This window comes from Callithrix jacchus, chromosome 6 (assembly GCF_049354715.1).
Source record: "Callithrix jacchus isolate 240 chromosome 6, calJac240_pri, whole genome shotgun sequence".
NCBI lineage: Eukaryota > Metazoa > Chordata > Mammalia > Primates > Cebidae > Callithrix > Callithrix jacchus.
Genome location: NC_133507.1, coordinates 154,181,182 through 154,202,119, shown reverse-complemented (window position 1 = coordinate 154,202,119; position 20,938 = coordinate 154,181,182). Strand labels below are relative to the sequence as shown.

Here is a 20,938-nt window from a genome sequence, read left to right as displayed (position 1 = left end):
TGAGAAGATTGAATTCGCCAAGGTAAATGCCAGCCAGAACTAAACTCTCTCTTTAAAGGGACAAACCAGAATGTATAATCTCATAACCTGCCATTCAGAATGTTCATTATATAACTTTTTTAAACTATAAAAATAATCATATATACACAAAAATGAAGGGAAAAATATATACCATGAAAACACCAAAGACAACTAGAATGATGTTAAGACAACCTTAACATCAATTTAATAGACTTTAAGACAAGAAATACAGTCAGAGGTAAACAGGAACATTTCATAATAAAAGCTTCACCAAGAAGACAGAACTATATAACTGTATATGCAAACAATAACAGAGCCTTGAAACACAAGAGCAAGTATTAACATCTAAAGGGAGAAATGAACAAATCAAAAACTGTAGTTTCAGATTTTAGCACCTGGTTTCTTAAGATGGAAATGCACGGCTAATTTTAAAAAAATGTTAGCATCTCTCTCAGGAATCAATATAACAACTAGGTAAAAATTAAGTAACGATATAAAATACTGATGCTATCAACCACCCTGACCTAATTGTCATTCATGAAACACTACACTCAATCATTGAGAAATATACATTCTTTTCAAATGTAGGAGGCCACGTGTGGTAGCTCCTGCCAATAATTCTAGCACTTTGAGAGGCCAAGGCAGGAGAATTGTTTGAGGCCAGGAATTCAAGACCAGCCTGGGCAATATAGTAAGACCCCATCTCTACACACTCTACATATTTTGAATTTTTTTTCCTTTTATAAAAAAAGTCAAATTTAGCAGTGGGGGTTTGCATACTAACTTCAGTGACACTAATAATGTTAATAAGTTCTGATAGCCTACTACCATTGGACCAGCCAAGACCCTGACTCTATAAATTTTTTTTTTTTAATTAGCGATGCATGGTGGTATATGCTTATAGTTGCAGCTACTCTGGAGGCTAAGGTGGGAGATAGCTTCAACCAAGAAGTTCTAGACTGCAGTAAGCTATGGTCACACCAGTGCACTTCACTGTGGGCAACAGAGTGAGACCTGGGCAAAAAAAAAAAAAAAATCCCACAAATGCATGTAAAATAATGCACAGAGACAGACCATATATTGAACCAAATAAAAAAGGTCAATACATTTTTAAAAATTGGGATCCTACAGATTATGTTCTCTGATTACAATGTAATTAAGTTAGAACTAAATGTAAATAAGGGGCTAGGCACCATGGTTCATGCCTATAATCCCAGCATTTTAAGAGGCCAAAGTGGGCTGACTGCTTGAGCCCAGGAGTTCAAGACCATCCTGGGCAACATGGTGAAATCCCATGTCTATAAAAAATACAAAAATTAGCCAGGTGTGGTGGCACATACCTGTGGTACCACGTACTCAGGAGGCCAAGGTGAGAGGATCACCTGAGCCCAGGGAGGTAAAGGCTGCAGTGAGCTGTGACCATACCACTGCACTCCAGCCTGGGTGACAGAGTGAGACCCTGTCTCAAAAAAAAATAAAAAAGAATATAAATAAGATTACCTGGAAAAGGAAGGCTCCAAATATTTGGAAATTAAATAACCCATTCTCAACTCATAAGCCAAAGTGGAAACTACAAGAAAAATTCAAAAGTGCTTTAAACTAAATAATAAAAATGCAACATATTAAAAACTGTGACATGTAATTAAAGAAGTGCTCAGAGAGAAATGTATTGCTTTACATGAATTTATTACAAAGGAGAAAAGGTTTAAAATTTATTATCTAAATTTTTGTCTTAGGAAACTAGAAAAAGACAAGCAAAATCAACTCAAAGTAGAAGACAGAAAATAACTGTGAGTATGGCAGGAATCAACGAAAAGATAAATAAGTAACAAAGCCAAAGGTTGGTTCTTTGTTCCATCTTTCAAAAGACTGATAAACAGAACACAAACTACCAACATGCAGAATAAAAGGAGGACTATTGTTACAGACCAAACAAACATAAAAAGAGTAACAATGAATAAATTTGTGCCATTGAATTTGACAGCTTTGTTAAAAGAACACAGATTACAAACACTGACAAAACAACCTGATTAGCCACACAATTCAAAGAAACTGAACTATATAAAAAAAATCTCTCCACAAAGAAAACACTAGGCTCTGATGGTCTCAATGGTGAACTCTATCAAATACAGGCGTGCCTCCATGATACTGCAGGCTCAGTACCAGGCCACTGCAATAAAATGAAGAGTGCAATAAAGCAAGCCATATGAAACTTACGGTTTCCTGGTGCATATAAAAGTTATGTTTATACCATACAGTAGTCTACTAGGTGTTCAACAGCATTCTGTCTAATAAAACAATGTCTACACCCTGGGATTTTCAGAATGGTAGGTGAACACTGGCTTCAACTTAGTCACCAGCTGCATTAGCCCCTAATGAGAGTCAGCCTCTCCTTTCAGGCTTTGAAGCCAGGCACTGACTTCTCCTCTCTAGCTATCAAAGTCCTAGTTGATAGCTTCTTTTATTAGAAGGCTGTTTCACCTACATTGAAAATCTGTTGCTTAAAAAATGCAACAATCATCTGAGCTTTCAGAGAGTCATATTCTTTTTGCTGGTGAATGGTCTTGCCTCAATGTTGATGGCTGCTGACTGATCAGGGTGGTGGTTGCAGAAGGCTGGGACAGCTGCAGCAATTTCTTAAAATAAGACATCAGTGAAGTTTGCTGCACTGATTGATTGACTTTTGCTGCAGACTCTCTCTCTTTTTTTTTTAGACGGAGTTTCGCTCTTGTTACCCAGGCTGGAGTGCAATGGCACGATCTTGGCTCACCACAACCTCCGTCTCCTGGGTTCAGGCAATTCTCCTGCCTCAGCCTCCTGAGTAGCTGGGATTACAGGCACGCGCCACCATGCCCAGCTAATTTTTTTTTTGTATTTTTAGTAGAGACGGCATTTCATCATGTTGACCAGGATGGTCTCGATCTCTTGACCTTGTGATCCACCCACCTCCGCCTCCCAAAGTGCTGGGATTACAGGCTTGAGCCACCGCACCCGGCCATGACTCTAATTTCTATGAAAGACTTCTCTGAAGTATGTAATGCTGTTGATAATATTTTATCTAGAGTAGAACTACTTTCAAAATTGGAGTCAATTTCTCAAACCCTGCCACTGTCAACTAAGTTTATATAATATTCTACATACTATTTTGTCATTTCACTAATGTTCACAGCATATTCACCAGGTGTAGATTCCATTTTAAGAAAACACTTTCTTTGCACATTCACATTTCACCATGAGGTTATAGCAAGTCAGTCACATCTTGAGACTCTACTTCTGATTTTAGTTCTCTTGTTCTGCAGTTACTTTCTCCACTGAAGTCTTGAACCCCTCACAGTCATCCATGACAGTGGGAATCAACTTTTTCCAAACTCCTGTTAATGTTGACATTTTGACCTCCTCTCATGAATCTGTAATGTTCTTTAATGGCATCTGGAATGGTGAATCCTTTCCAGAAGGTTTTCAATTTACTTTGCCCAGATCCATAAGAGGAATCACTACCCAGAGCATTATGAAGTATATTTCTTAAACAATGACGCTTGAACACCAAAATTAATCCTTGATCCATATGCTGCAGAATAAATGTTGTGTTGGCAGGGATGAAAACCACATGAATCTCCTTGTACATCTCCATCAAAGCTCTTGGATGACTTTTGAAAGGAGCAGTAGGTCTCAACAGCGGGTTTAAAATATTCAGTATACCACACTGTAAACTGATGTGCTGTCATCCAGACTTTGCTCTTCCATGTATATAGCATAGGCAGAGTAGATTTAGTATAATTCTTAAGGGCCCTAGGATTTTCAGAATGGTAAATGAGCACTGGTTTCAACTTAGAAGTCACCAGCTGCATTAGCCCCTAACAAGAGTCAGCCTGTCCTCTGAAGCTTTGAAGCCAGGCACTAACTTCTCCTCTCTACCTACGCAAGTCCTAGATAATATCTTCTTCTATTAGAAGGCTGTTTCCTCTACACTTAACATCTGTTGCTTAGTGCAGCCACCTTCATCAAGGATCTTAAGTAGAGCTTGTGGATAACTTGCTGCAGCTTCTGCATCAGCACTAGCTGCTTCACCTTAGGCTTTTTAATGTTATGGAAATGGTTTCTTTCCTTAAACTTCATGAACCAGCCGCTGCTAGCTTCAAATTTTTCTTCTTCAGCTTTGTCACCTCTCTCAGCTTTCACAGATTTGAAGAGAGTTTTAAGGCCTTGTTGTGGATTAGGTTTTGGCTTAAGGGAACATTACGGCTGGTCTGATCTTCTATTTGGACCACTAAAACTATCTCCATATTAGCACTAAGACTGTTTGGCTTTCTTGTCATTCACGTGTTCACTGGAGTAGCACTGTTAACTTCCTTCAAGAACTTTTCCCTTGCATTTACAACTTAGCTAACTGGCACAGCGGGGCCTGGCCTTTGGCCTATGTCATCAGCTTCTGACATGCCATCCTCACTAAGCTTAATCATTTCTAGCATTCAGTTTAAAGTGAGAGACATGTGACTCTTCCTTTCACCTGAACTCTTAGTGGCCACTGTAGAGTTATTAACTGGCCTAATTTCAATAATGTTGTGCCTCAGTGAATAGGGAGGTCCAAGGAGAAGAAGAGAGACAGGGAACAGCCCGTCAGTAGAATAGTCAGAGCATCCACAATAGGTATGGATTAAGTTTTCTGTATTATGTGGGTACAATTCACAGCACTCCACAATTTCAATAGTGACATCAAAAGTCATTTATCACAGATCACTTTAATTACATGTCACAGTTTTTAATACATTACTTTTTTTTTTTACTATTATATCACTTATAACAGATATAATAGTAAAAAAAAAATCTGAAACATTACAAGAATTACCAAAATGTGATACAAAGTGAGCACACGCTGTGGCCAACAGACTTGCTCAATTCAGGGCTGCCACAAGCCCTTCAATTTGTAAAAAAATAAAATACATACAAAGCACAAGAAAGTGAAGCACAATAAAATGAGCTGTGAAAATAAAGAAATAATTCCATTCTTATACAAACTTTGGAAATAATTTTAATCTTATACAAACTTTTTCAGAAAACAATAAAAAGTATCACATTTCAATTTAAGAGGCCAGCATAAACCTGACACCAAAATGGAACAAAAGCATTGTAAGAAAATTATAGGCTAGGCATGGCGGCTCACTCCTGTAATCCCACCACTTTGAGGCTAAGACAGGAGAACTCTTAGCTTGAGCCCAGGAATTCAAGATCAGCCTAGGAAACACAGCAAGAACCCATATCTCTATAAAAAATTTAAAAAATGAGCCAGGCATGGTGGCATGTGCCTGAGGCCCAAGCTACTAAGGCAGCTGATGTGGGAGGCATGATTGAGCATGGGAGGTCAAGGCTGTAGTGAGCTGAGACTATGCCACTGCACTGCAGCCTGGATGACAGGGTGAGACCATCTTAAAAAAAAAAAAAAAAAGAAAGAAAGAAGAGAAAGAAAATTACAGACCTATCTCTTCCTCATGAACACAGATGCAAATATTCTTAACAAAAGTAGGGTGGTAATCCAGGAACACAAAGTTGGCTTAACCTTCAAAACTCAGTTATTAATAGTATAATTTACCATATGAACAGAATGAGAAAACTAAATGATCATCAATCAATGCAGATAAAGCATTTTAAAGCCTCAATATCTATTCATGGAAAAACTTTTAGTAAACTAGGAGTTGAAAGAAACTTCTTCAGTTGGATAACAGATACTTAGGAAAAACTATCAACATATTTAATAGTGAAATACTGGACATTTTCTCCCTAATACTGGAAATAAGGCTGTCCATTATTCATTTTAACCATTTCTTTCCAAGGATGAAAAGAATTAAAACTGTTCCTATTTATCAATAAGATTCCATAGAAAATCCTAAAGAATCAACAAAAATACTATTAGAGGTAGTAAGTTCAGATTCACAAGGTCTCAGGATATAAGATCAGGATATGAAAATCAATTACATTTCTATATAGAGATGAAAAATAAACTTACAAAATTCCATTTATAATAGCAAAAAAAATCAAAATTTTAAAGATGTACATAACCTGTATAACGAAAACAAAATGGTACTGAGAAAAAAAACTAGGAAAACATAAATAAGTGGAAAGATATACCATGTTCATTGCCTGAAGACTCAATATATCTTAAAATACAAATTCTCCTCAATGTATAGAGTCCACACAATCTAAATCATAATCACAGTAGGCTCTTATATAGAGATTAAGAAGATAATTTTATTTTATTTTTTTTGCTTCAAATAGCTTTATTTCCGTTCGGTCCAAGGCTTGTTAGGGTAGTTAGAAAGCTGCCTAGTGGTTGGAGGGAGAGGCTTAGGCAGAAGCCCTGTTATTTTGCAAAGGCCCCAAAGGCCCTTCATAAGTCGCTGGGCTCAGTAGGCTCTTAGTTGTGCCTGAGAATGAGCCTTTGAAAGAGATACTGGCCCAGCCGAGCCTGTGGGCCGGCCAGCCTGCAGAGGTTGGTCAGGTGGTCACCCATCTTCTTGATGATTTTCACTTCCTCATCTAGGAAGTGACTCTCCAGGAAGTCACAGAGATGGGGGTCCGTGTGGGCAGAACCCAGGGCATGAAGATCCAAAAGGGCCTGGTTCAGAGTTTTCTCCAGGGCCATGGCGGCTTCCATGGCGTCCAGGGTTTTACCCCACTCATCTTGAGCCGACTTCTTAATGTCCTGAAAAAGAGCACGGCCGTCACGCTGGTTTTGCATCTTCAGGAGACACTCGTAGCCCTCGCGCTTCTCCTCGGCCAATTCGCGGAAGAAGTGGCTAACGCCTTCCAGAGCCACATCACTGCGGCTGAAATAGTAGGCCAGAGAGAGAGGTAGGTGAAGGAGGCCTGCAGGTACACACTGACCAGGTGGTTGATGGCTGCCTCCACATCGGTGGAATAATTCTGACGAATCTGGGAGCTCATGGTTGGTCGGCAAAAAGGAGCTAACCACAAAAACGGTGTTAGCAGGTTCCCAGAAGCAGGAGATGACCGAGACAACGGTCCCGGAGGTTGCAAGTGGAGAGGAAATTGGAGGGCGGTCGGAGGCTGGAAGAAAGAGTCCCCGGGATCTGTTCCATCCAAACACTGTTGAAGCAAGAGACAGATCCACGGACCGCCGAACTGCTCGATAATTTTAAATTTTAATGAGAAGGCAAAAGATCTTAGTCAAGCAGTCTTGAATAAAAAAGCAAAGCTGAAAGACACACTGATTGACTTCTAGTTACTACAAAGCTATAATAGTAATCAAATCAGTGCGTACTCATTTAAAGGCAGGCAAACTTACCAGTGGAACAGAAGGGAAGAGTCCATTAAAAAAAAAAAACCATAGTTATACAATTGACTTTGACAAAAGCATCAAAAATTCAACAGAAAAAGTAAAGACTATTCGAAAACTGCCACTGGAACAACCCATACCTCACATCATACAGAAAAAATAATTCCAACTATTTGTAAAACCAAAACTATAAAGCTTAAAAAAAACCAGGAGATATTTTAATAATCTGTACATGGGCAAATATTTCTTATACAGAGAGGAAATAAAAAAAACCCACTAATAATAAAAGACAAATTTAATAGGATTTCATCAACATTAAAAATCTCTGTTTATCAAAAGATGCCCCTAGGAAAACAAATAGACAAGCTATAGCCTGGAGGAAAGTACACACAACATTTACCTAACAAAGAACATGCACTGAGAATATAAAGAATGTAAACCTGAAAGAGCTAAAAGTATACAACTTGTGAGAGAAAAAAAAATAGCTAACACTTTGGGAGGCCGAGGAGGGTGGATTACGAGGTCAAGAGATCGAGACCATCCTGGTCAACATGGTGAAACCCCGTCTCTACTAAAAATACAAAAAAAAAAAAATTGGCTGGGCATTGTGGCGCGTGCCTGTAAACCCAGCTACTCAGGAGGCTGAGGCAGGAGAATTGCCTGAACCCAGGGGGCAGAGGTTGCAGTGAGCCAAGATCGCGCCATTGCACTACAGCCTGAGTAACAAGAGCGAAACTCCGTCTCAAAAATAAATAAATAAATAAATAAATAAATGAATGATAAATTGGACATTATTGGCCAGGTGCGAGGAATCACACCTGTACCCCAGCACTTTGGTAGGCTGAGGAGGGCGATCATCTGAGGTCAGGAGTTCAAGAGCAGCCTGGCCAACATGGCAAAACCCCCTCTCTATCAAAAACAGAAAAATTAGCCAGGCATGGCAGCGCATGCCTGTAGTCCCAGCTACTCGGGAGGCTGAGGCGGAAGAAATGCCTAAACCTGGGAGGCAGAGGCTGCAGTGAGCCAAGACTGCACCACTGTATTCCAGCCTGGGCAACAGAGTGAGATTTCATCTTAACAGTTTGTCTTAAAATAAGTAGATAAATTAATTAATTCAATTAAATGATAACTTGGACATGATCAAAATGAAAAAATTACATGTTTCAAAGAATACAGTCAAGAAAGCAAAAGACACACCTTAATCCCAGCACTTTTAGGAGGCTGAGGCAGGCAAATCATCTGAGGCCAGGAGTTGAGACCAGCCTGGCCAATATGACAAAACTCCGTCTCTACTAAAAATACAAAAAAATTAGCCGGATGTGGTGACGCAAGCCTGTAGACCCAGGTACTCAGGAGGCTGAGACACAAGAATTGCTTGAGCTGGGGAGGCAGAGGCTGCAGTCAGCCAAGATAGCACCACTGCACTCCAGCCTGAGCAACAGAGTGAGGCTCTTGATTTAAAAAAAAAAAAAAAGCAAAAAGAGACTATAAAGCCCAGAAATAAATCCACACATTTACACTCATTGACACAGATGCCAAAAACACACAGTGGGGAAAGAACAGTCTTTTTAATAAATGGTGATGGGAAAACTAGATATCAACAGGCAGAATGGTATCAGAGCCTCATCTCACACTATACACAAAAATCATTATGTCAGAAATTATTGTTGGGTGATTTATGTTGCACTATTCTGCTTATTTTAACTTTCAAACTAGCTAAAAAAAAAAAAACACTTATTTTACAACATTTCCACTATATAGCTAAGCAAAAACCAGAAAGATAAGACAAATTTTTATTTTTCCTCGAGAAAATAGGTTTTCATTTGAAGAAATTTAGACAGACGTAATAAGACCCAGTTAGGTTTCTTTTGGTAATTTTTAGCAACCTGAAAAAATTTTAGGTAGGCTATCTTAATGTCCTAATATTTTCTAAATCACTAATTCCCAACTTCAACGGAACAATTAGAAGAGAAAACCATCTGGTCACCTGTTTGCGTAACAATTCTTCCTGCTTCCGCCTTTCTTCCTCCTCTCTTCTCCTCTCTTCCAGTCTTCTAAGAGCTTCTTCTTGCTGCTGTCTTTCTTCTTCTTCTTGCTGTCGCCTTAATGCAATTTCTTGTTCCCGCTGGCGACGCAGAGCCTCTTCCTAAGGACAAAAGATGGAGGGTGTGGGAGGAACTCAGGTCTAACAATCAATTTATTATGTCACATTTGAATAGGCTATGTGCTGCTAAGAATCCATTAAACAGTAAATATGAAAGTATATAATCAGGATCTGGAGTAAAAATTATACATGTAAGTTCAGGAACAGAACACATTACAATAAAAAGAAAACTGAATTTAAAATATTAGTAGTTAAATTACAATACACTGTAAGTCTATCCTGGTTTCTATATTAGCTAAATAATTTACTGATTAACCCTAGAAAGAGCTACATTAGAATTAAACCTTTGGTTTCTCTACTGCTATCTTTAATCCCTATTTTTTAACCAACTGGGAACTTAAGGCAACAAGAGGGCAAATCAACACAGCCACCAACAATTTTGGGTAAGATAAGTTCTCCCAGTCAGAAGTACTAAGTAAAAGCCAACTGTCCTAGAACTTGTTTTGAAGATCAAAAGTCCCACCAATACTATTAAGTATTACACAAAAGAGGTCCCATTTTTGAGATCACTTATAGAAAACTGAGCAACACAGAATTAAACATACTTCTTTACTGTAACATTCTTTGGAGCCTCTATGTGCTACGGTGTAGTGTGATTCTAAGAATTAACAGTAGTTCTAATTACATCTCAGCATGGATCTTTTTTGTTTTTCACAGAGCATCTCTTGGGGCCAACAAGTAGGAAACAAGTGGTAAAGGCTAGCCCATGGGGCTATTAAGAGTGTGGATCCTTTCAACTGGAATCTAGGAAAAGCCCAATGGAAAAATGAGCCAAGCACATTAACAGTGAACTCCCTTCACAAAAAAAAAAAAAAAGAAAAAGAAAAAGAAAAAAAGACCAAAAAACATTAAAAATGTTATACTTCCCTGGTTATAAATCCTTAAACAAAGAAAGCTACGAGGACTTTCATTCAAACACTTACCTAACAGTGATGAACTGGAAACAACGCCCATGTCCAACAATAGGGAACTAATTAACTTACTATAATTCACTTATAAAGTGAAATTTTATACAGCTAGCAAATATGATGTAAATTTTTATAATGTAAATTTTTAGATTTTTGACATGGAAAGATAACATAATTCATTAATGTCAAAAGGAGGGTTATAAAACAAGTACAAATGATATAGACCTCCAGCCTGGGTGACAGAGTAAGACTGTCTTGAAAAAAAAAAGAAGAAAGCAAAGAGAGAATACAAAGCCCAGAAATAAATCCACACATTTACACTCAATTGATTTTTCACATAGATGCCTGAAACACACAATGGGAAAAATGGAGAAAGAATAGTCTCTTTAATAAACTGGTGAGAAAACTGGATATCCATAGGCAGAAGAATGAAATCAGACCCTCATCTCATACCATCCACAAACATGGTTATATTTGAAATTATTGCTAGATGATTTCTGTCTAAATTTCTTCAAATGAAAACCTATTTTCTAGGGGAAAAATAAAATTTGTCTTATCTTTCTGGTTTTTGCCCCGCTATATAGTAGAAAATGTTATAAAGCAAATATATGTGTAGTTTTTTTTTTTTTTTGCTCCCTATTTTGAAACACTAGTCATTAAAATAGAGAGATGAGATTCATTAAGGGAAAGAATAAAGAGAAGGCAGAGGTCTTAGTCAAAGACACTCTTTAAAAGTACGTCTCAATGGTCAATAAGCATGTGAAAAGACGCTCTACAACACTAACCATTGGGGAAATGGGAATCAAAACTACAATGAAATACCACTTCATACCCATTTAAAAAGCCATTATCAAAGAGAAATAAACAAAAACAAACAACAACAATAAAGTGTTGGTGAGAACCTGGAGACACTGAAATGGCTGTGCATTGCCAGCAGGAATGTAAAGTGGAGTAGCTGCTGTTGGAAACAATCTGGTAGTTCCTCAAAAAAATAAGAGAATTACCATATGATCCAGCAATTCCACTTCTAGGGGTATACACAAAATTTGAGTTGAAAGCAAGGACTCAAACAAGCATCTATATAACCATGTTTACAGCAGCATTTTTAACAAGAGCCAAAACGTGGGCGTCATCCAAATGTCCATCAACAGAGAAATGGATAAACACACAATGTAACATCATTCAACCTTCACAAAGGAAATTCTGATATATGCTACAACATGAATAAAACTGAAATTAAATAAGCCCATCACAAAAGGACAAACATTGTATAATTCTACTTACATAAGGAATTGAATTAGTTTAAATTCACAGATACAGAAAGAAGAATGGTGGTTACTAGGAGCTATGGGATGGAGGGCGTGGGGCTCCTTGTTTAAGGGGTATGCAGTTTCGGTTTGCAAAGTTGGAGAAGTTCTAGACATGTTTGTGAGGGCTGCACAGCAATGTGAATGATTATACTTAACACCACTGAAAGTATATTTAAAATGGTAAATTTTATGTATATGTTAGCATAATTTTCTTAAAGTCCATGTGGCTTTCAGAATTTGACATTTAATGCTGCACGTCAGTTACTTTTCTCATTGTTTTTAGCCACAAGGACAGAACTTCTGAAATCTAACTCGTTTATAAAATGCTAGGAAAAATGCAAAGAAAATAAATTCCAGTGGTTTACTAGGACTGAAGAATATACCTAAGTGGGTGTTGGTAGAAAACAGAGATTCTTTCCAAGGTGAATGAGTCTTCTAAGGTTCTAACCCCAATCCTGTGGACTTCATCAAGCACTATCTTATGGTCAGAGTTCCCAGAAATATACCTGTTTCCTTCGGGCAAGTTCTTCTTCCTCTCGCCTTTTCCTTTCTTCTTCCTGCTGTCGCCGAAGAATTTCCTCTTGTTGTCTTCGAAGTTCTTCTTGCCTCTTTCGCTCTTCCTCTTCCCGTTTTGCCCTCATTTCTGCCTCTCTTCTCTCTTGCTCTAGCTGTGGTGACACAAGAGTACTCTTAGAAAATGGAAACCAAGCACAGGAACACTCCCAAAGGACTGACAAGTATTATCCATTCAATCAGTTACTTGTACTGTACTGCAACTGGGTGATCCAACAGATCAACAGACAAACAAAATATGGTATATACATACAATGGAAAATTAATATTATTCAACCTTTAAAAGGAAGGAAATTCTGATATATGCTACAACATGAACACACTGTAAGAACTCTAAGCTGTGACATATCACAGTAATTAGAAGAATTTTATGCTCGTCGCAACTGAATACACTTTCCTCCCACCTATACTTGCCTCCACACTCCACGTTACCATTACACCACAAAGAATTTTCTGATTGAACATTCAGCAGTGTGGCTATAATGTTTTAATAGCAATGCTGAATGAAACTTTCCACATTCTGGGCAGTCTAAAGAGACTGTCACACCCTCAGGGGATAAGACTGCACTGAGTCTCACACAGTAACAACACTCTCTTGTAGGCACGAGAACCTAAAATCATGGCAAAGACATTAAGTAACTGATGTAGACATTCTTTTCTGGCAAGTACTAAAACCAAAATTTAAGATTTAGCTCTTCCAAAAACTGAATGGAACTCACGATCTAATGTTACTGTTGGGCTTTTGGCTGGTATGTCTGAGGATACTAAGAAACATAAACAAACACCACTATAAAAATTCAATGGGAGAACTCAAGCCACATATCAGGAGTCTCATCCATAATGTAGTGGATATTTTCTCACAGTCTTAACAAATGTTCATACCATAAATAATGTAACTAAAATATATTTGTGTCTGTAATCATCAATATGCCAACTAACCAATCCAAACATAGTAATTTAAATTCTGTTTTGAAATTTTTTTGGGAGAAGAGGGTACAATACAGATACAATACAAATGTACTTATACCAGCTAAGCAGCAGTAAAGTGAAAGTAAAAAGTACAGCTAGCTAACTAGAGAGATGATAAACAGCAATGTTTATGTCCTGCAGCAAGATGGCAATGCACTGCTGTAGAAGAATGAGTTTCAGACCTTTGCAGCTTTCGCCTTCTCTAGCTGCTGAAGTTGTTCCAGGGCAGGGCCTGGTGTCGTGGTGTCCAGAGGAAGATCCCATACACTGCCACCTTCCCAAACTGTAAGACAACAAAAGAAAGAAATAAGGATGACAGAGCTTACATACATGGTAACATATCCGTAGGAATCATGAAAAAAGCTGCTTCCCTGTGCCTAAATGAGCTCCACCAAACATAATCTGTTTTGCTTCTAAGTAGACTGAACTGTGAATGGACTCTAGCTTCTATGAATATCCTTTAACACATCTAGAATGAAGTGAAGTACCAGACATTTATTACAAAATTAACCTCATCCTTACAAAGCCATGTAAGTCAGCAGTAGTTCCTAACACTCCCAAGGGCACATAGCAAGTAAGCAGCCATGTCAGGATTTCAATCCCAGTGTGTTAGATTCCAAAGCCCACAGATTTCCAATAACCATTCAGCCTCTTACTGCACACCAACTAGAGAGAAGTAGGTGGTTACACAAGATTGTGAATGCCACTGAACTGTTCACTTTAAAAAATGGTTAATTTTGTGTTAAGTGAATTTCATCTCAATAAAGACAGACTGCAAGTAAGCATCACAGCTGGAGCTGCAGAGGCCTCTGGAAAGCTAGGCAGGTCTCACAAATGAGATCTGGTCCTGCTAACCTGAAAGGCACTGCAAGATCACATTTGGAAGTAAACAGATAATGGCTTCTGAGTTCATTTTCCTATTGCCAGTGAAGTTTGCTGGTATTGCTTTTCAGCATTCTCTATTTTCTACATTCCTATCATAGTCTATTTATAAACTACCAAATATTATCTGTATAAAACCAGACTATTGGTAAAGGACTTTGACTGCATACAAACCCAAAGAAATAAACTGTTTAATAGAGTATTTAAAAGTTTCCAAAACACTGGAGAATGCAGGTTGAGTATCCATTAACCAAAATGCCCTAAGACCAAAAGCATTTCAAATTTTGGATTTTTTTTCAGATTTTGAAATATCTGCATATACATAATGAGCTATCTTTGGGATGAGATCCAGGTTTAAACAAAAAATTCACTAATCTTTCATAAACACTTTTAGACATAGCCTATAGCCTGATGGTACTTTTATGTGACTTTTTTTTTTTTTTTTTTTGAGATGGAATCTCACTCTGTCACCCAGGCTGGAGTGGAGTGCCGTGATCTCAGCTCACTGCAACCTCTGCCTCCTGGGTTTAAGCGATTCTCCTGCCTCAGCCTCCTGAGTAGCTGGGATAACAGGCACGTGCCACCACACCTGGCTAACTTTTGTATTTTTATAGAGACAGGGTTTCACCATGTTGGTCAGACTGGTCTCGAACTCCTGACCTTGTGATCCACCTACCTCAGCCTCCCAAAGTGCTGGGATTATAGGTGTGAGCCACTGCACCTGACCTACGCAACATTTTTAATAATTTGGGGCATGAACAAAATGTTTACGTTAAGTATTTATGTGTAAAATTGTCCACTCGTGGGGTGGGTGCCATGTCTTGTGCCTGTAATCCTAGCACTTTGGGAGGCCAAGACAGGCAGACCACTTGAGGCCAGGATTTTGAAACCAGCCTGGCCAATGTGGTGAAACCCCAACTCTTTCAAAAATACAAAAATTAGGCATGGTGGTGGGCACCTGTAATCCCAGCTACTTGGGAGGCTGAGGCAGGAGAATCTCTTGAACCCAGGAGGCAGAGGTTGCAGTGAGCCGAAACTGTGCGACTGGACTCCAGCCTGGGCAACAGAGTGAGACTCTGCCTCAAAAACAGAAACAAAACAAAACTTCCACTAGTGAAATCATGTCAGCGCTCAAAAAGTTTTAGATTTTGGAGCATTTTGGATTGTGGACTTTTGGATTAGGGAATGGTGCTCAGCCTGTATTCTTAATATTCTAACTATAAATGGCTACCAAGAGAAAATAAGGTACAAACAGCATCCATCCTTCTGATCTAATGAGCAGCCATTCTTCTGTTATAATCTGTAAGGTCAGTGTAAACAACGGAAGCATGACCTGAACAGCTCAACAGCTCAAGACAAACTCCATCAAGGCATATAGTTCTTGGGGAATCTCAATACCAACTATGATCTCTTGAAAGGACTAACCATGGATCAAACTACCCACCTCTGCAGGTATTTAGACCTTAAGAAACAGAGGTGCTCGGCTGGGCACAGTGGCTCACAACTGTAATCTCAGCACTTTGAGAGGCCAAGGTGGGTGGATCACTTGAGGTCACTTTAAAACCAGCCTGACCATCATGGTGAAATCCCATTTCTACTAAAAATACAAAAATCAGCCGGGTGTGACGGCATGTGCCTGTAGGTAACCCCGGCTACTTCAGAGACTGAGGCAGGAGAATCGCTTGAACCCGAGAGGCGGAGATTGCAGTGAGCCGAGATCACATCACTGTACTCCAGCCTAGGTGACAGTGCGGGGGGGGGGGGGGGGGGGGGGAGAAAGAAAAGAAACAGAGATGCTCCACCAATACCAAGACTTAAAAAAAACTCAACCCCAAATAATCTAATTTGATGTAAAAAGATAAAAATGAGAAAAGGCGTTCACTTCGTAGCAGGTTTTTCTTTTCCCAAAATTTCAGGTATCTACAGTATTCGTTACATCAATTCTTTTTTTTTCTTTTTGAGATAGAGTTTCGCTCTTGTTGCCCAGGCTGGAGTGCAGTGGCGTGATCTTGGTTCACCATAACCTCCGCCTCTTGGGTTCAAGCCAGTCTCCTGCTTCAGTCTTCCAAATAGCTGGGATTACAGGCATGCGCCATCATGCCAGGCTAATTTTGTATTTTCGGTAGAGATGGGGTTTCTCCATGTTGGTCAGGCTGGTCTCAAACTCCCAACCTCAGGTGATCTGCCTGCCTTGGCCTCCCAAAATGCTGGGATAACAGGTGTGAGCCACTCTGCCCAGCTCTCTCTCTCTTTTTTTATTTTCTTAGAGACAAGAATCTGGCTCTGTTGCCCAGGCTGAAGTGTCTTATCATGATCATAGCTCACTGGAGCCTGAAACTCCCGGGCTCAAGCAATCCTCCCACATCAGCCTCCTGAGTAGCTAGCACTACAGGCACACACCACCATGCCTGGCTGGTATTAATTCTTAACTCAAAAGAATAGATCACTGTTACTTTGTTTATATGTATGCTTTTTTTAATCTGGCTAAAGAGATAAAAAATAATTTAAATGATTTTTCCACACTGATCAGATCAACATAAAGAGATGCTGACTCAAAAAACAAAAAAATCCACTAAATAATTTCAAACAAATCCTTAAAAGTATATTTTCAGTAATACCTTCAATATTGCTTGGATCTAGTAAAAAAAACCGACCTTTTCTTAATATGCAATACAAAATGGATCTAGAAACCTAATATATTTTTGAAGAGGTGAATTATAAAATTATTATTACACTCTAAATCCTTAAAGTGGTACTAAAGTTCAGTCTAAGTTTTTACCTGTAGCCTGTGAAGCTGTTGGCTGAAGCTCCCAGATAGATCCAGTATCTGGCACCGACACAGACCTAGGTACTGAGGGAATGATGTTCTGATCAGATATTCTGCAAAAGGGAAATAAAAAATTAACTTGTTCTTATCATTTGCAAAAAAAGAAAAAAGATAAAGAGGAATTTCTAGATTACTTGTAGGTTCTCCAGGTTATTTCGCTAGAAAACACCTTCACTGTTTTACTAAAACCTAACACTACCAAAGCGGTTTGGAGTGGAAGAAAAGGGCACAATGATCACACTTCTGGAATCCTCTATGGTAAAAGAGAATTGACTTCTAAATAACGGATATACTTACTGTCTTTAAAAACCCAGATCATCTCAATAGAAGACACAGAGACAGCACGTTATAATGAAAAAGTCAATGCACTTTAAGAGTAAAGGCCTGCATTTTACTTTTTTCTCTTGAGTTTCCTGTGTGTTACATTAATCAAGTCCTTTAGTCTCTCAGAGTCCCAGTTTGCCCATCTATAAAGTGGAGTTCCTATCACCTAAACTGCCTAACTCACAGGATGGGTTAAGGCACAAAAGAAACATAAACAGTTTTGGCTAATGAGACACTAAGGTCTGTGAGAGCAGTGACTGATACTTGTTCAGGAGAAATACTACTCTGAATGATACTCTGAAATAGCAGACATTTATTCTAGACTTCTGTCATAATTTCCCTTTCCTTAGACCTACCTTAATGGCTTTTGGGTTCTAGAAAATGATAACCTTGGGTGGCTAATACTTTCTTGAGATACTATGGATAAAAGTGAAATTAAAATCCTAGGCTACAGTTTTATGTTGCAGGTTCCATAAGATGACACTGCTTCTTAAGTGTTTCCATTGTTCTTTGGTCTTTTGATTAATCAAAATTTATCCTCTGTGAGTAAAAGACCAAATAAACGTTTATCTCCCACTGAAATATTATTTTAAAAAAATATATAGTTTTTACATACAACAGGCAGGTATGGGCTGTGTTTGGTACCAGAAATCACACACTAAACCACAATCTCCTTTCCTCTCTTTCTTTCACAACACATGCACCCAATATGACACATAATGGAATGACCACCAACCTCATCTTCAGGGCCTGAAACTGTTGAAGAAGAAGGGCCAACTGCTGCTGCTGCTGGGAAGACAGGGCTGCTTTCTGCTGTTGGGCCAAAACCTGTGCATATTGTTGTCTTCAAAGAAGTAAAAAAAAGTATAACCTGTCAATCCACATTTACTTCACGTGATTGCGATGTTGAAAGTCAAAGTTCAATTCAAAGCCTCTCAGGAAACACTATTAGAAATGGCTATCAGATATATTTAATAATTCTTCATTATGATAACAGACATATAGAAAATTCTATGCTTCATTCTGGAACGATCTGAATTCACCACAGATGACATGTTTCTGAGTGAAAGAGGACAGCAAAAAAATCCACAATTAAGTGGAAAGTGGTCTATTTAGAAAACATATTTTTAAAATCACAAATGTTAAAAACTGGTAAACTCCCAAGATGATAACTAACCTTTTATCAGAAAACAAATGGAAAATAAAACACATTCAAACTAGTAGCCTTTTCCATATGAAGCACCCTTTGTAAAAAATATAACAGTTCTATAAAAATTCATACATTGATATTCTTTAACTTGGAGAAATTTAGGTAATTTTTCTTTACTAGATCAGGGTTAGACACACTTTTATAAAGGGCCAGAGAGTAGTTTCGTCTCTGCAAGTCATGTACTCTCTGTTCCAACTACTCAATTCTGCCATCTTAAGGCAAAAGCAGTTAATACACAACCTACAAACAAACAGGTGTGTCTGTTTCAGTAACAGTTTGCTTATAAAAATAGAGAGCAGGCCAGATTTGGCCCAAAGGCCAGACATTGCAAACCTCTGCACTACATGACAGAAAATTTTTTCTGCTACAAAAGAGACAAAACAAAATCTGACTGACTTTGCCATCATTCCAAACCACTCCTAAAAAAAATTAACCTTTTCTTTCCTACCCTCTCACTTACGGCTTCCCCATACTCCCCCCAACCCCCACTCCCCCACCCCATGGTGGCATTCAAAGCTGAGCCACTCGGGAGGCACTTAGAAACTAAAGAGCTTACAAAATTAAAGTTACATGTCATCATCTAAACTTCTGATATTTAAAAGTAAGATAAGCTGGGCACTGTGGCTCACGCCTGTAATCCCAGCACTTTGGAAGGTGAGGCAGGCAGATCACTTGAGGCTGGGAGTTTGAGGCCAGCCTCACCAACACAGTGAAACCTCATCTCTACTAAAAATACAAAAATAGGCTGGGCGTGGTGCTACATGCCTGTACTCCCAGATACTCAGGAGGCTGAGGCACAAGAATCACTTGAACCCAGGAGGTGGAGGTTGTAGTGAGCCGAGATAACACCACTGCACTCCAGCCTGGATGACAGAGTGAGACTCTGTCTCAAAAATAAATAAATACATAAATATATAAAAGACAAGACTAAAATTAGAACGTATAGTGGTTAAGACGCCACTAGTTTGGCGACTGAAGTGCCATATAAGTCTTTAGCTCTTGTAAAAGGTGAGACTTGACAGCAGGTTTCTATTTAAAGTCCCTTTTCATGCGGCAGTGCACCCTCCTGCATTGCTGTTCTTACTGTATTAAGAACTGCTGGTACTGCAGGTGCTGCAGCTGGTATAAGGCTGTGAGTTCTTGCTGCCTGGTCAGTCGTTCCTGGTCCAGCTCTCCCTGGGAATGAGGTGGTAAGGAAATAAATACCATTAAATAAACTGCAAAGAACCTAAAAGCCACTTAGTACAGGTATCTGAAATCAAAATGAATCTAAGACCTCTGCCTCCCTTTTACACAAACACTTGACTAAAAACTCAGGCATCTTTGAAAACTAAACAATGCAATCTAGTGGAAACAGTGGTGTCAATATTATAAAAGATGCCCTAAGGTGAGAAAGGGTCCTGATTTCAGCTGCCATTCTCCAATCTTGCCTCTAAAGCTGAATGTTCAACTGTACTCCAGTTATTACTGTAACTGAAAGACTTTATACTTCTCTCAATCTTAAAAGTGGATTTGTAAATTTGGAGATCATGCAGAAATTAGAGAAACTGGACACAATACAGAAAAATGCAAAATTATCCAAAGGTCAAAGGAAATGTTATAGTGGAATTTTATAATGGTACGTAAGGAATGCAGGGAGCCAGTATATCTCTTAAAGATAAGAATAAAAAGAACTTGAAAACTATAACTCTCCCCCCCAAATAAAGTGTTTCCATCACTATTAATATACCATGAGTTAGAAAAAATAAGCTGTGGTAAAATAAAACCAACTTTTTGGCTTACATGTGAAATAACAGGACTGGAATTTTAATTATAAAGTTAAACTTAGGAGAAAGAAACGTGAAGTATAACATAACAGATGTAAAAGTGTAAGTATGACAGACTAAACAGGTAAATCATGAGTTTATGCCTTTATCATATATTGATTATAGTTTGAAATATGACATCTGATATACAAGTTCTTGGGGTAGAGATTACCTGAAATTCAGAGACATTTTTCTTGCTTATTCATTATCGGAGGAAAGCTATTATTACCTTAGGTTCATTTAAAATGTCTACATGAAAAACTAGGTTTCAAGGTATACATTCATTATAAAGGGAATCGCTTTTCTTATTAACAATATCTAGGGAAAAGACAGTAACTGACAGGAAGGAGGGCTTTCCACAGCTTCCTTCCTATGCAGGTATGACTGAGTCTCAGCTCCTCTAACTAGAAACTGGACCACTGCAAGCATGCCAGATCTAAGAGATAAGCTTTTAGCCTCTGAGATGTGCAAGATCAAAACGAATCTTAATTTCAGAAAAGAAAAATAAGCCTTAAACTTGATATATAAGTTAACTGTATATGCTGCAATACACAGTATAATTTTTCTTGTGATGCAAAACAACTAGGATGGTGTGAGAAAAGTTTCTCTCACCCAGGTATCTTCCATTCTAGACCACTGCTCTCCACAAACTAA

At 38.5% G+C, this 20,938-nt stretch overlaps 1 protein-coding gene across 9 annotated transcripts in view; it reads right to left on the bottom strand.

The window, feature by feature from the left end:
• The window catches only part of GIGYF2 (GRB10 interacting GYF protein 2), a 167,262-nt gene that overhangs the window by 30,083 nt on the left and 116,241 nt on the right, over nucleotides 1-20,938 (bottom strand). For all 9 annotated transcript variants that reach the window (XR_013519161.1, XM_008999715.6, XM_002749903.7 and 6 more), the window contains 6 exons: nucleotides 19,564-19,655; nucleotides 18,006-18,113; nucleotides 16,898-16,998; nucleotides 13,419-13,519; nucleotides 12,201-12,362; nucleotides 9,300-9,458 (listed from right to left, as the gene is read on the bottom strand). Coding sequence is in view for 8 of the 9 variants with exons in the window: in XM_008999715.6 (XP_008997963.3) it covers nucleotides 9,300-9,458; nucleotides 12,201-12,362; nucleotides 13,419-13,519; nucleotides 16,898-16,998; nucleotides 18,006-18,113; nucleotides 19,564-19,655 (723 nt within the window). In the remaining variant the exon portion in view is untranslated. The remainder of the gene's footprint in view (nucleotides 1-9,299; nucleotides 9,459-12,200; nucleotides 12,363-13,418; nucleotides 13,520-16,897; nucleotides 16,999-18,005; nucleotides 18,114-19,563; nucleotides 19,656-20,938) is intronic.